The following is a 14,586-nucleotide window of genomic DNA, read 5'->3' as shown; positions in this document are numbered from 1 at the left end:
GCAAGTGTAAGTGAAGTGTTTAAAGGAGAGCGGAAAGTAATGAATCAAAGTCATACATTTTAGTTCAATTTAAACTTCACTGAGTAAAAATGACTTTAATCCTGAATTAATTTAGCTGAGGGCGCTCCTCTTTTATAACTGTCGTCTTGAAGTGCATTGTGGGAAAATGCCACTTGTCAACGTAAGATTCAGATATCACTCGATTGAATTCTATTCATGTTTGATTGATTTTTATGTAAAACTCCAATTTAATGACACAACCTTCACCATTAACCTGGCGGCCATTTTGGACCACCATGTATCCATCCATGTTTTGAGTTTCGATGCTAAATGGAGGCTACATAGTTTCTTCAACACACCCAGAAGGGAAGTGTGAGATGAGGGATATTCAGTTGCAACACAGTGCAACTCCACCAATAAATGTTGCTAACTCTTACACACTGTACCTTTAAAATAAGTGTGCAGTGTAAAATGTGTACACATTTATTGATAATGATCCTTATTGTTAAGGTTATTGATATTTAAAATGAGAAATGGGAGCTGTGAGATACTGGAGTGACGGGAAAATCGCCACAGATTCTCATTTTACGCGAGTTGACTCTATTGTTGTGAAGGAGAATGTAAAAAAATACAAAGTTAACCTTTGAAAGGAGCAAAAGTCTGAATTTAAACACCACAGAAAAGTCTTTACATTTGAGCAGAACATCATAAATCAAATTCAGAATGAATTCAGAAGAGTAAAAAAGTACTTGAAACACTTAATGATTAATCATTTTTGTGTTGTCTGAAATTATTAATGGAGCTGTCGCACCATTTTTTGCCTGTACTTCCTTTATGCAGTGCATTGTGGGAGAATATTGGTGATATACTGTCAGCAACACATTTGGTATTAAAGCTTTTCTTTGCTGTTGTGAACACATCGTACAAACTTAAAAAGATTGTGTCGTGTGGCAGCTACTGGCCGATCCCTTCATATTGATCCCTGACTAATTCATGGACTGTGAATTGGAAGGAGAGTGCATGTTAAAACCCTTGAGACACAAGAGTGATGTGAATTATCATCACAGATGGTTTTAAAAATCAAAAAGTTAACATCTGAAAAGCGCTAAAGTCTGAAGTAAAACAGGAGAGAAAAGTGTTTAAATTTGAGCGGAACATAATAAATCAAAGGGAGTCTGGATTTTTACTTCCATTTAAATTTAAAAGAGTGAACAAGTACTTTAAACACTTTATGATGAATCATTTTTGTGTTGTCTAACATGATTCATGGAGTGGTCTCTCCATTTGGTATTTTCTTGATTGTACTTTTACTTGAAATAACTGCAGCACAGCAACTGATCGATCCGTTACAAATATACTGGAAGGGGAGCATGGAGGATACCTGTAAAATACACAAGGGAAATGCTGTCAAGCTCAATCAGCAGAAGAGCAGCGTTTGTCTCTCGTTAATACCGTTAACACGAGGTCTCTCTGCGATTGTGTAGAGTCTGAGAAAGTAAGAAGTTTAACGGCACAAGAGTCGGCGGCGGCTTCTCCGAGCAGCTACAGGCTTAATCTCACTTGCACCCTCATCAACACAACACAGAAGGGAACAAATTTACTGTTTCATCCTCATTCTTCTGGCAACGCTAAGGAGCTGTATACAGTACACAGCAGATCAAAGCCTTAATTGAAAAATAATTATAGGTACTTAATCATAGAAAAGCACTGGGCTAATTGAAGTGAAAACAAGGAGGCAAACTCAGACCCTCGGAATCGTGTCAGAAAGAGGATATTGTAAGAAGCTCCTTCTTCAATCCCCATTGTCTTCCAGATTAAATAGGAGAGGGCTATTAGCAGAGTTAATTGGCTCTCTAATTTAGATCTCGCCCCACTGAAAGCATAACGGATGCGAGCCTGTCCACCAGTGATGTGTGCACTCTGTCACGCTGTCCTGCTGGACTGTGATTGGTTAATTGCTCAGGGATTTTTTGAAGTTTTCTGTCATTCTTCAAATGCAGCGGCAGATTTGTGGCCTGGGATGTGTTTGTCTCCCTGGCTGCTCAGATGCTGTTTTGTATTGTTTGGAGATTTTGGAAAGTGGGAACTCACTTTGTTTTCCTCCTGGCTCACATCAATCAGTTTTTCTGTATTATTATAAGTCAAGAAAATGCCATGACACCATTAACTCCTACTGATTTCTGGTATTTGCACCTTTAATGGGATGGAAAATGGCACTGAAATCCTGAATTTTTTGTATTTTTTCTAGTTTTATTTGTGATTCCCTCAGAGGAACAGCTCTTTCTCCCCAGGCCTTCTTCTGTGAAAGGCCTCCTTATCACACTTCCAGCTATTCTGCTCCCTGCCGCGCCTGCTGCTGCCCACCTTCTCTGTGCTCACTCTGCCCTCTAGTGTTTATCAGCAAGAATTGCACTGATGACTTAAAAAAAAGATCCAAAAAAAGGAGGACAAAAGTAAATGGAGCATTTTTCGACCATTTTCAGGGACAGCCTTTCATCATTTCAGCACACCTCCTCTCTAGTGTTTTCCTTTTGTAGCCTGACTCGTAATGACTGCAGTTCAAAAAAGAAGTGTTTTCTTTTTCTTTCATGGTTTCAGCAAAGTCAATGAAAGTGACAGCCAAAAACAGGAAAGAACATGCATATTGTGCTTTATGATCTTCAATGTGTAGGAGCAGAGAGGTTAACTGTGCAGGAACTTAAATCTTTTGCTTCCACTGATGTTTTTTTGCACAGGGTGGGACAGTCACACAAGGAAAAACAGAAATCTACAACTGTTCAAGTCTATGACATCTCAAGAATATGTCTGCCTCTTGATTTCATTGTTAGACTGTGGGAAACGTACATTTGTAATCCACTCACTCTCCCACTCCAAAGTCCATTGACAAAACCAGCATTTTGAGCTGGACACAGGATTTGCTGGTCTACTGCTGTCTTCTTTGCTAAGTGAGGCATATTTGAACAAAGGATTTCAAACACACAAAATTGTCACAAAATTGCTCATTTGAATTTACCAATGGAGGCAGCAGTGGCTGAACAACTCTTGTGTGCCAGGACTTCAGTGTGTCATGACTTAAAGTCAACACATTGTTAAGATATAGCAGATTTAAGAATGTGTAGATCACATTAGGTAAGTCCGATGTTAGAGGAAGTGGCTAAAATGTCTTTGTGTCCTCGCCGGCAGCTCCATGACTCCATGTTGTAAGTTGGCGCTTTGTGCATGCGCGCTCAGCACAGTCAGCACTGTCGATAGGCATACAACAAAAAAACAACATAAGATTATAGACTATGAATAAAGATAAACCAAAAGTGCCACAGAATTATTGGGTTGGAGACTAAAACAAAGGTGATTATTAGACTCACTGACTGTAGCATGTTCTGAATGGATTGCTCCTTACTGGAGAAATATTATCAATGAAAAAGTCAAACTATCAAAAAAGGAATAACTATGGAATTATTGTACTGCAAATATCACTCAATATTTCATCATGACATTTTCCGAAAATGTTCCATTTGTGTGAATTCTTACAAAACAGAGTGTCTCGTTTCAGTGTCCGTTCACTTGTCTTTTTTTGAACGCAGGTCTGTGGGCGACTCACTGTCCGTAAACAGTTGCTGGAACAGTTGTTTGCTTAAGGTTCAGTCAGTTGACGGACAAATGGGTTTGTTCAGCAGACAGAAAAACATTAGCAGGCTACTGTTATTCCGACTGTGATTAAATCAAGGTGTGTTACCTGCGTAACTGATACTGTGATTTACTGCACAACGCGTGACCTGAAACATAGTATAACCTTTCATGGCAGGATGATCATGTCCCATAAGAGCCTTAATGACTTACTAATTTCAGTTTTTGGAGTAGAAAGTCTTCATTTTCATTGACAACAGCATCAGATATGATTCTCCTCTAACAAACGAACAATTAAAAAATGTACATAAAACACAAATATAAAAACACTGACATTACAATGCATTAAGTGCTTTAAAGTAGTCATGAGTAGTCATGCACTTGTTGCATTTAAAGTTAAGGATATTACAAAAAATATTACAGTATCTAAACTTATTGATCGCTACACATTGTATCTTATTTAGACATGCTGTTGATTTTTTTCTGTCAAAATAAGACAGAAATGTGTTGAAAAAGTTATTGACTTTTAAATACCTATGCATTCATTGTTTTAAGTAGTGGTTCCTTACTATGAAAAACATTCATATTAATCAAATATGAACAGGTTTATTAAATTAAAAGTTAATGTTAGCTGAATTTTAAATCACCTTTATGTTACAGTTCAGGTTTACAGTGCAAAAAATTGTTAAAATGTATAGAAATGATGGGTATTTTTTTAAGAACTGAAAATGAAATTGTCTTCATATAACTTAATGTAGTTAAAATTAACTTTATAATTTTAGCATTTTACCAAATCAAGTACATTTAAAATGTATCCAACCATTTTTTGAACTAACTAAATAATAACTTGATCATTAGCATCTACAAATGGATTAATACTGTTTAAAATATTTAGACTATTGTTGAATAATTGTTTTGGTTTTTGACCAAATAGGAGTTTTGCATGGAATGGGACAAGGTTGTACAACTACAACACAATGTTTATGCGAGAGTAAGTTTGTGTTTTTACACCAAACAAATCACTAACTCAGTTTCGCTTCCGTCCTTGTCTCTCTCTCCCGCTCACGCTCATGTTCCCCTTGTATCAGCTGTAATCAAATTGGTTTCAGTTCATTACAATCATATCAGTGTTTACTTTGTTCCTGTCTGGCTGTTGGTGCCACAGATTTTGAGTGCTGAGTTACAGTTTAAGTACAGATTAACAACACAGGGCTCTATTAATTCTGTGAATGTTAAACACTCATGATTTGTGCAGAAAAACATTCAATGTAACCTTAGTAAATCTTGAAAGTAGAGCTAATGTCTGCATTAAAGCTGAATAAAGCTTTAAAATGTGTTTATATTTCAGGATGGATGTTATGGATATTATATTTACATCACAGTGTAATGAGACTATTACAGCAATTATCTGCAGGGTGTGAGAGATATTTTACATCTCCTTTACGTCCATCTACTGATTACACAATTATACCAATAAATATCTGGAATATTCCAGATAATTGAACCCTGATGTCTTCACAGCTGACCTGAAGCTGGGGTCGACAGCACATTTTTGTTGTTATTGATCAATAATCCCATAATAACCTTTTAGCCTAATACTGTGAACTATACTTCTGCTCTTTCTCTGAACTCTTTTTCCAGACCTGGAGAAATCTGACATGAGACTTCAGAGTTCAGAGAGACGGAGAACGAGAGAGTGCCTCCTGTTGGCCGCACTACTGAGCAGCTGCATGTACATTGTCATTTCAGTGGAAAGGTCACTCTTGCAACATTGGTAACAACTGCCTACACCGCAAAGAAACTTAAAAAGGCAAAAAGAAACGTGTCATTGTGGGTGGAACAACATCAGTCACATATGAAATGACCTGTGTCTTTCTACGTTCATCTGGTGGGAGGGGCTTAGAACAGAGTGCCTCTATCCTAAAAGTGCTTAATAATCTGGAGATAAGATTTAACAATTAATAATATAATAATGATCAAAAATACTACTAAAAGCTACTGGTTATAACAAAGCTGGTCTTTCTAGCTTAGCATTCCCACTCAAATAAACTTCATTCTCAGTTCGAGTTCGATAAGGAATGTATTTTCAACTAGATTGTGTTTGTTTTTAACATACTGCCAATGATCATTAGATTTTTAAGTATTTGAGGCTAAATGTGGAGAGGATTTGGTGGAGTTGGTGGCAAATAGGTAATGTAAGTATGTCATGGTGAGACTGAAGACTGTAGCAAACCGAGGACTTCGCTCCTCCACTGGGAACATACGGTGGCCATCACATACCAGAAAGGATGTTGCCCGTCTTCATTTGTGGAGTAAGCTTCTGCTTCAAAACACCAAACGCACGCTTGGGCTGGCTTTCCTTTTAAACTGCTGTAGAAACATGAAGGGGCACAATGTGCGGATCACTGGCAGGGGGCTGATGTGTGACAGAAGCACAGCAGCAAAAATGAAAGGAAGGTTGACAAGACAGTAATGAGACCTGCTGAGTTGATGACGTATAGCTTGGAGACAGTGGCACTGTCTAAAAGACACAAGGGAGTGACCAGGAGTGGACAGTGAGCATATTTGAGGGACAGCTCATGTTGAACGGTTTGGAAATGAAGTAAGAGAGTCAGGGTCGAGATGGTTCGGTCACATACAGAGGAGAGCAGGAGGAAAAGAGGAAGATCACAGAGAAGGTTCATGGATGTGGTGAAAGAGGACATGAGGATAGTTGTTGTAACAGAGGGGGTAGCTCGGCAAAGGTTTCAATAATCGAATATAAACCTGCTTACATTGTCACCCAATCTCCCCTTCAAGCTCATTCACTTAGTTTGGTTTGAAAAGAGCTTGGAGGAAAAATAAGTATATCAACCATTTTTATTTTGTCAAAGTAGCTCTCAGGAGTAAAAAGGTTGAACACTTGATACCGCTTGATAAAATCAAATTGGTTGTCAGTCACAGAACCACATCATGTTCATGTTACCAACACTGATACTGATACTAATGGGCTCCACCCAGCCTCTTAAGTACATGACTGGGCTATGAGCAAACAAACTCCATCTAGACTTCACACCCGCTGATATCGCATTCACGTTCGCACACACAGCCACGGCACAGAGGAGACGCAGACTTTCACACAGCATCATGGCCGTCACGCTCTGTCAGGTGCTGGGCCTCATCCTGAGTTTGATAGGGTTGGTGGGAATCATCGCTGCCACAGCAATGGACCAATGGGCCACAGAGGACCTCTCCGACAGCATTGTGACGGCCGTGTACTCGTACTCAGGCCTGTGGAGGTCATGCGTCCGGCAGAGCTCCGGCCTAACTGAGTGCCGACCTTATTATACCATTCTGGGGTTGCCAGGTAGGTTCTATTCAGTTTTAGCTAAATTTATGTTAATTTGTGGGTGGAATTAAACAGAAAATTAGCATCAAGTTTCTTTTTTTGTCATTGGAGAGCCAGTCAGTCAGTCAGTCAGTCATCATCTACCGCTTTAATCTCCACCAGAGGGTCACGGGGGGTGCTGTGCCAATCTCAGCTACATCGGGCGATAGGCGGGGTACACCCTGGACGGTTCGCCAGTCCATCGCAGGGCCACACACAGCTAGAGACAAACAACCATTCACTCTCACACTCACTCCTATGGTCAATTTAGGGTGTCCAATTTACCTAATCATTGGAGTGCCAGTTTCAAGTTAATTATGATTCATCGAGTAGAGACGATTGGACATTTTGGGCCCGTGTTTCCTCGATGATGACAGTAATGAGACACAAATGAATGATCACATTCATCATCGTTTCTCAAAACTGGAGCAAAGACGATTGAAGTTGACAAGATAAGGAGCTTGTTCATCTCTAAAGCTAATACTTCATGATGACCTAAAGCTGTGACTTTATGACGTGAAATGTGACCCATTTCAAGTCTCTTGACTTTGAAGGCTGCTTTTGTTTGAACGGGACATCTAAAATGGCGTCCTCAGTGTTTTAGCATACCGGATTCATGTCCAAGTCAGTCGTGACTCTGAGTTAAACCTGGCTAAAGAGCAGTGAACTATTTTGGTCTATTGCTTTCCTGAGGATAAAAAAATATGAGAAACAAATTTTACCATGCCCCCCATCATTTTCCAAAACAGACAAAAACAATAAGTAGCCTTTTCCATGTCGTGGCTTAAACTTGGCTGCACCTGCAAATCAGCCATTTCATGAATGAACTTTTTTTGAATGGGTTAAAATCTAAAATGCCTTCTCAATTATTCAGTTAATTGGATTCATGTTGTCAGTTCACAAGAGTTTTTAATATCGACAGTGACTGTTGAATGTTTTTCAGCAGGTTCGGATTAGAATGTTTTTTCCATAAGACCATGGGAGGCACTTTGGAATATTTGGGAGGGTTTTAGGGCAGATTCCCCCCCGTTTTCCCTCCTCGCTGCATGAAAGTGCAGTCGACTGCAGAAAAGATGGTGTCTCTGGAATCAGATGGAAATTTGATGAAACGTCCAAAGCTTAGCTGAGCAAGCACAAGCTTTAGTGGAGTGTCACACAATGTAAAGTACATTTCTACAATCTGTACTTAACAGCCGAGTGCAGTGTGGAGCACATTGTGTGCAGGGTTTTAAAGGCTTAACTGCAGAATAATACAGGTACAATATCTCCGGCCACAGAAGGACGCCAGTAAGACTCAATGTGTTTTTTTTTATTATTATTACATCGTGACTTGATTTATTTATTTTTTTGCCACTGCTTGAATGAAAAATACATAATTGCATCTTCTTTTGAGTAAGAATGATTTGCCATTGCTAAGAAAATGGTGTTACACTATTATGAAATTATTATTTAATCCTAAAATAATAACACTTAAGCACTAGAAAAAAGTATTTTTCTACTTCATCAGTGTTTAAACTTTATTTATGCTTTTATATGGAATGGTTCAAATTAAGATTAGTAGATCCTTGCTGATAAGTTTTATATTAATGTTCTCAGTTTATTAAAAATTTAGACAATGTGTGTGGAATATTGGAGTGGGTTAGGGTTAGGATAAAAAAAAACGGTGGCTTGTTTCATAAAGATTTATAGATTATAGTCTTGTGTGATAGAAGATTGTTTCTTTTAAGTTGATTTTGAAAATCATCAATTTACAAAAACAACAAATACAAAGAGTAGTATAACTGAATGTAACGCATTTCATACCAGGCCCATTCATAGGGGCTGTAGGTAGTTTTTGAACTGATATAGTTTCACTCCTAGCATGAGTAAACTGTCCTCAGGACAAATTAGAGACTGCCTTCTCTCCTGACAACCTTTGACCTGCTGCATGTTTCACTGCATTTTTAAACTTCACACTGCAAAAAACATTGATTTACTTCTGCGTAGATTCTAATTCACCCACGTCGTAGTTCTCTTGATGACATCTCACCAACCGAGAAATGACGTTTGGAATTGACTGATTTGTCGCAATATCAACACACAATTCTCTTTTTCCTATAATTGTTAAAATCTTTGTCATGCTACAACAGTGTGAGTATGGCTTTGATTCAACTGATTCAAAAAAACATTTTTACTTTCTTTCATCGGGTATTTTCCATTTTTTCCATTATGAAAATTAGAAACATTCTGTCTTTACAGGATGCTGAAAAACTAGTTCATGCTTTTGTTACATCTAGATTAGATTACTGTAACTCCTTATTAGCAGGATGTTCTAACAAGTCTGTTAGAATCCTTCAGTTAATTCAAAATGCTGCAGCACGAGTTCTGACAGGAACTAGAAAGAGAGACCACATAACTCCAGTGTTAGCTTCTCTACACTGGCTCCCCATACAGTTTAGAATTAAATTTAAAATCCTCCTCCTCACGTACAAAGCACTTAATGGTCAGGCCCCTTCATACCTGAAAGACCTAGTCTTACCCTATCATCCTAATAGACCACTTAGGTCACAAAATACAGGTTTACTTGTGGTTCCCAGAGTCTGTAAGAGTAGAATGGGAGGCAGAGCCTTTAGCTACCAGGCTCCTCTCCTGTGGAACCAGCTTCCAATGATAGTTCGGGAGGCGGACACTCTCTCTGTATTTAAAGTTAAACTTAAAACTTTCCTTTTTGATAAAGCTTATAGTTAGAGCTGGTTCAGGGAAACCTAAACCATCTCTTAGTTATGCTGCTATAGAACTAAACTGCTGGGGGATTTTCCGGTGGTACACGCACATTCACTCTCTCACACTCAGCATTTGATTATGACTTTTTATATGTCATTAACCTTGTCTCTTTCTCTCCCTAGTTTGTGTCTTTCCTTCCTTCCCTCTCTCTCTCTCTGTATTCTCATCATGCAGGTTGCAGGATCAAGATCCAGTTTCCGAGGCTACGCTCATCGTCACCATTATTATTATTTTGTAAATTAAAAAGTCGATATCAGTAACTGTATAAATTTGTAACCTGATACAGTTGTTGTGTATCTGCTGCTGGTCTCCCTCTCTCTCTTCTGTCTCTCCCTCATCTCCCTCTTGTCCTTTCTCTCCCCCCATTTTCTGTCCCCCACCTCTCCACTATCCCCCATTTTTCCTTTCACCCCAACCGGTCGAGGCAGATGACCGCACATCTCTGAGCCTGGTTCTGTCAGAGATTTCTTCCTGTTAAGAGGGAGTTTTTTCTCTCCACTGACGCCTAGTGCTTGCTCATTGTGTGAACTGTTGGGGGTCTCTGCTCTCTTTGATGTTGTCTATGTACAGTGCCTTGAGATAATGTATGTTATGATTTGGCGCTATACAAATAAAATTGAATTGAATTGAATTGAGTGGATCAGTGGTTAAGACCGGTACCCTGTGTGCAAAAGACATTGTGGTCACAAGTTCGACTCCACCCGTGTCTGATTGTACTCAATTCGCTTGTAAGTTGCTTTGGATAAAAGTGTCTGCTAAATCACATGTAATGTAAAAGAAAATGTCCTCTCCCTGCATTTGGTGAGGGACACACACAAACATAGAATTGTGCTGCAGAATTTATGTGACAACAGCTTTGACTCATACATTCTGGAACTTTGAAAATCCAACTGCTACTGAAAAACTGCAACTTCAAGCACAGAATGTTTCTAATGAGGAATTTCTAACCTTCTATACTTTCAGCTCTGCTCCAGGCCGTCCGGGCCTTGATGATTGTCGGCATCATCCTCGCAGCAATTGGCTGTTTGATCGGCATATTTTCACTGAAGTGCTTGAAAATGGGGAACATGGAGGACAAAATGAAAGCCATAATGACTCTGACGGCCGGGATCATGTTTCTCGTTGCAGGTCTTGTTTGTATTTGTTCAAAAAGTTGTTGCAGTTAAACCATTGTACTGTAAGGCATAGGCAACTCAGAGGTTTTCTTCGCCCGACTCACAACCCCGAGATTTAGCATTTGGGTCCTCCATTTTAATGCGTCATGACAGAATGAAGCGACCCAAATGCATGTCTTTAATAAAACAAACTGGCAAACAGGCAAAAAGAAAAACTCAACCAGAGAAATATCTTCAAACACAGGGAGTAGAAACATGAGAAACAGGACAGGGAATGCATGAAAAAACACAGCAATAGACTGGACTAAAACGAAGTGAAACCAACAAATTAACTACCGGATATACTGGGCAGCACAGAGACTTAAACACCAGGGAGGCAGGGACACTCAAACCCAGGTGAAACAGGTTAAGGCAGGGCAGAGAATTTTAAGAGAAGACCGGATGAAGAAAACGTGAAAAGGAACACACAGAAAAACTTCTAAATAAAAGCATGGAACAAGAAACAAGACGCAATGAACTAAAAAGAAAAAACAAGACGCAATGAACTAAAAAAAAACAAACAAGGTTAAAGAAAACAGAAAACAAAAATTCCAAAGACCAGGGGCTGTGACAAAAAAATCCTGTCCAAACCCAGGCACAGTTCTCCAAAACGTTTTCAGCCACATAAAAACACAAAAATCACTACAATATATAACTGTCACTTTAAGGGCCGAGTCATTATGAACACAATTCTCAGAAGAGAAGTGACAGACAAAACGTCACTAACTGTTTGCAGAAGGCAAACAACACAGCAAGAATTTTCCAAAATATAAATGTAGTATGCTTCCAGAGGCCTGAAAACGCATTTTTTTTTTCTAATAAACAAATAAATACTCACCAAGGTGTGGCCTGGGCCTAAATCTGTGATTTATTTGTTAAATTTTAGGTATCTGTGGCATCGCTGGAGTCTCAGCCTTTGCTAACTTGATAGTGCAAAGTTTTCGCTTCACAACGTACACTGAGGAGTTCAACATTTATGGAGGAACAGGCATTGGTGGACTCTCAGCAGGTCTGACTCCGAGGTAAACATGATATACATGTCCACATTTAATAATTTCTTTTTTATTTTATTATTATTTCTGCAGCTGTTTCAGTCATTTGTTTTTCCGTTCAGATATACGTTTGGCCCGGCTCTTTTCGTGGGCTGGATTGGTGGTGCCATATTGGTCATTGGCGGCATCATGATGAGCCTGGCGTGTCGTGGAATGACTCCAGAGAAGAATGAGCGGTATGTTCAGTCAGTTAAGGATGCAATCTGTGAACTGTTGTGACCTTTAAGAGTAGTTGTAGGTACTTTTGATGATAGCAGCAAAGTGACAGAAGGTAAGAAGCTGCTCAATAGAGCGACGGCCACTACATTGAAAGACAGAAATCATGCATGACAACAATACATAAAAGTCCCGGATATTTTGTTTATTCTGTGTGGTTGTAAAAACCTTAGCTCCTTTAAAATGTAAAGGCACATACTCAGCAAAATGCAGATGAGTCTTTTGGTGTCCTTTATAGTTGCAAATGCTGAGAAGGCTGCTTGCAAAACAAAATACAGTGGTCTGTATTCCTTCCTGGTCACACATGTTTTCACTCATATTCTGTAATGTTCACATATTAACGTGTAGGGATGATGAGGTCAGACTCTTCATCTTTGTTCATCCCTCTGTCCTTCATTATTCCTCAGCTACAATGGAATGGCCTACAAAGCTGCGTCTCAACAGGCCTACAAGTACGACACCAGACCCCGTCCAGTCTTTAATGATTCACACAAGGCTCAGAGTGTGGAGGGAAGACAGTCAAACCAGAGAGTTGATTATGTGTAGCTTATTATTATCTATTTTTGACATACAAATTCTGTATCATGATGTATAAGAAATTAGAGTTATCTCCATGTACACAAATATCATTGTGATCGTTTAAAAAGTAACTAGCAAACCTAACAGTTAAGTTAGCTTAAGTGGATACAAGGTTTTTTTCTCTGTGTTTTACCTTGTATGTAGGTAGTTAATGAAGGGTGTGAATTATTAACCTCTTGAACCCTGCACTAAACATTTTCATTTGCAGTTCTTGTCTTTCTTTATCTTTATAATAAAGGTTAGCATCAGTTTTTAGCCAAGATTTTTACTTGCATAACTGTTGTGATATACTGCCTTTGTATACTATATGAAATGCACATTAAATACTCTCTATATAATGAATAGAATACAACCCCTAGCTTTTCTAGATCAGGTTGATTTATGGATTTATTTTCTTTTCGAGACTATGTAGTATACATAATTCAAATAATTGAAAGATGATTTCACACATATTGAACGAGTGGAGGGAAATGTTAAAAAAGATGAATGAATCAATTAAGTTGTTACAAGTTACTATAACTCAGTCTGAAACAAAGTGCTCCAAGAGCATAGACACGTTCACCAGCCTATTCATTGATATTATCACTTTATATGCCAACATTCTTGGAAAAAGTCCAAAATTTCACAAAAACTAAGAAAGAAAATGCCCTATTTACAATTTTACATGAAGTGAAAAGTTATTCCTGTATGCTTATCTTTAAATTAGAGCCACTTTAGCCCACCCTTTTGCCAGGTGTCGGGAAGACTTTATGTAATCCTGGTAACAACCACACAGACAGACAAACAGAAAAACATAACCTTCTTAACAAATTTAACACACATCCATGATGTTGATTGTGTTGTTTATCCTATTACTGGATGCAGCAGTCATCAGTTTATCTGTGGTTCGTGCCTGTTATCTCCGGCCCTACAGCCTTCACACGATAAATACAGTATTGAGTTAGCACATTGCTTTGTTTAACTGAATGAATCTCATGTGAATCTGGTTCACTCGTCTGTACAGAGACACAGTTTTCAATCCTTGTGGCGTATGTTTAAATTTCCCAGGGCACTTGAAGACACTTTTATTGATAAGAACATTAAAGGCATGTAAGTGGACATTTGATTGCACCAAAAGAGAGAGCGAATAATTCACCAATTGTCTTACAGATTGTAGAAAATTAAATATTTGTTTTATATGTATGTATTGTTTAAATTACATGTGGTGTTACAGTGAATATGCAGGATATGTCAATACTACATTATCAGTATTTTGGCTCACAACTCAACAGTTCAAATAAATAATAGTGTTGCTTTTGGAAATACATAGATATTTTTTAGATGCATCACAGATAATCAGATGCAGTGTTGCATTATAATTAATTTTGCTGTTCCACATCAGTCATGAAACCACAATTAAATGTTTAGCTGAAATAAATTAATGATTACATGTTCAAAATTTTCTTCTAAGATTTAGATTAAGATACATATGCAATCATACACAGTACAATGTGCAGTGAAATCCTGCTACCGACTACTGTTATATACTCTTATGTACTAGGTGTAATCGTGTGCTTTTTCTTTTGATTTGTCATTAAAAAAAGTTCAGTTGTCTGAACTATTCATCTGATTCACATAACTATGTATCTGATTGTACATCTATAATTGCCCCATAGAGATAAATAAAGTTGTGTTGTGTTGTTTCTTAGACCTATAGCTCCACCTAGTGGCTAAGAGACGCTGAGTTAAACTACCTCTGTACCTTAAAAAGTGGCTAGTGAGACCTGTCTATAATAACTAGTCTTTTAATCTTACTGTTAATAATAATAATAATAATAATAATAATAGTAAT

General features: G+C 38.2%; 1 protein-coding gene across 1 annotated transcript; it reads left to right on the top strand.

The window, feature by feature from the left end:
* Positions 1-6,612: 6,612 nt before the first annotated feature.
* LOC122780500 (claudin-18-like) lies at positions 6,613-14,373 on the top strand. The gene is made up of 5 exons (XM_044043490.1): positions 6,613-6,970; positions 10,718-10,882; positions 11,795-11,930; positions 12,023-12,136; positions 12,584-14,373. Exons 1-5 carry the CDS (start codon positions 6,751-6,753, stop codon positions 12,720-12,722), a joined length of 774 nt encoding a protein of 257 aa, XP_043899425.1. The 5' UTR covers positions 6,613-6,750; the 3' UTR covers positions 12,723-14,373.
* The last annotated feature ends 213 nt before the right edge of the window (positions 14,374-14,586 follow it).

This window comes from Solea senegalensis, linkage group LG14, assembly GCF_019176455.1.
Source record: "Solea senegalensis isolate Sse05_10M linkage group LG14, IFAPA_SoseM_1, whole genome shotgun sequence".
NCBI classification, from domain to species: domain Eukaryota; kingdom Metazoa; phylum Chordata; class Actinopteri; order Pleuronectiformes; family Soleidae; genus Solea; species Solea senegalensis.
The sequence above is the reverse complement of the archived record's forward strand: the minus strand, read 5'-3'. Positions and strand labels throughout refer to the sequence as shown.

What these genes read in the sequence shown, in the direction of transcription:
- LOC122780500 (XM_044043490.1), top strand. Translation starts at nt 6,751, where the DNA reads ATGGCCGTCACGCTCTGTCAGGTGCTGGGCCTCATCCTGAGTTTGATA. An exon ending in TACCATTCTGGGGTTGCCAG is followed by an intron (nt 6,971 to 10,717) that starts GTAGGTTCTATT and finishes CTATACTTTCAG; the next exon opens with CTCTGCTCCAGGCCGTCCGG. An exon ending in ACTCCAGAGAAGAATGAGCG is followed by an intron (nt 12,137 to 12,583) that starts GTATGTTCAGTC and finishes ATTATTCCTCAG; the next exon opens with CTACAATGGAATGGCCTACA.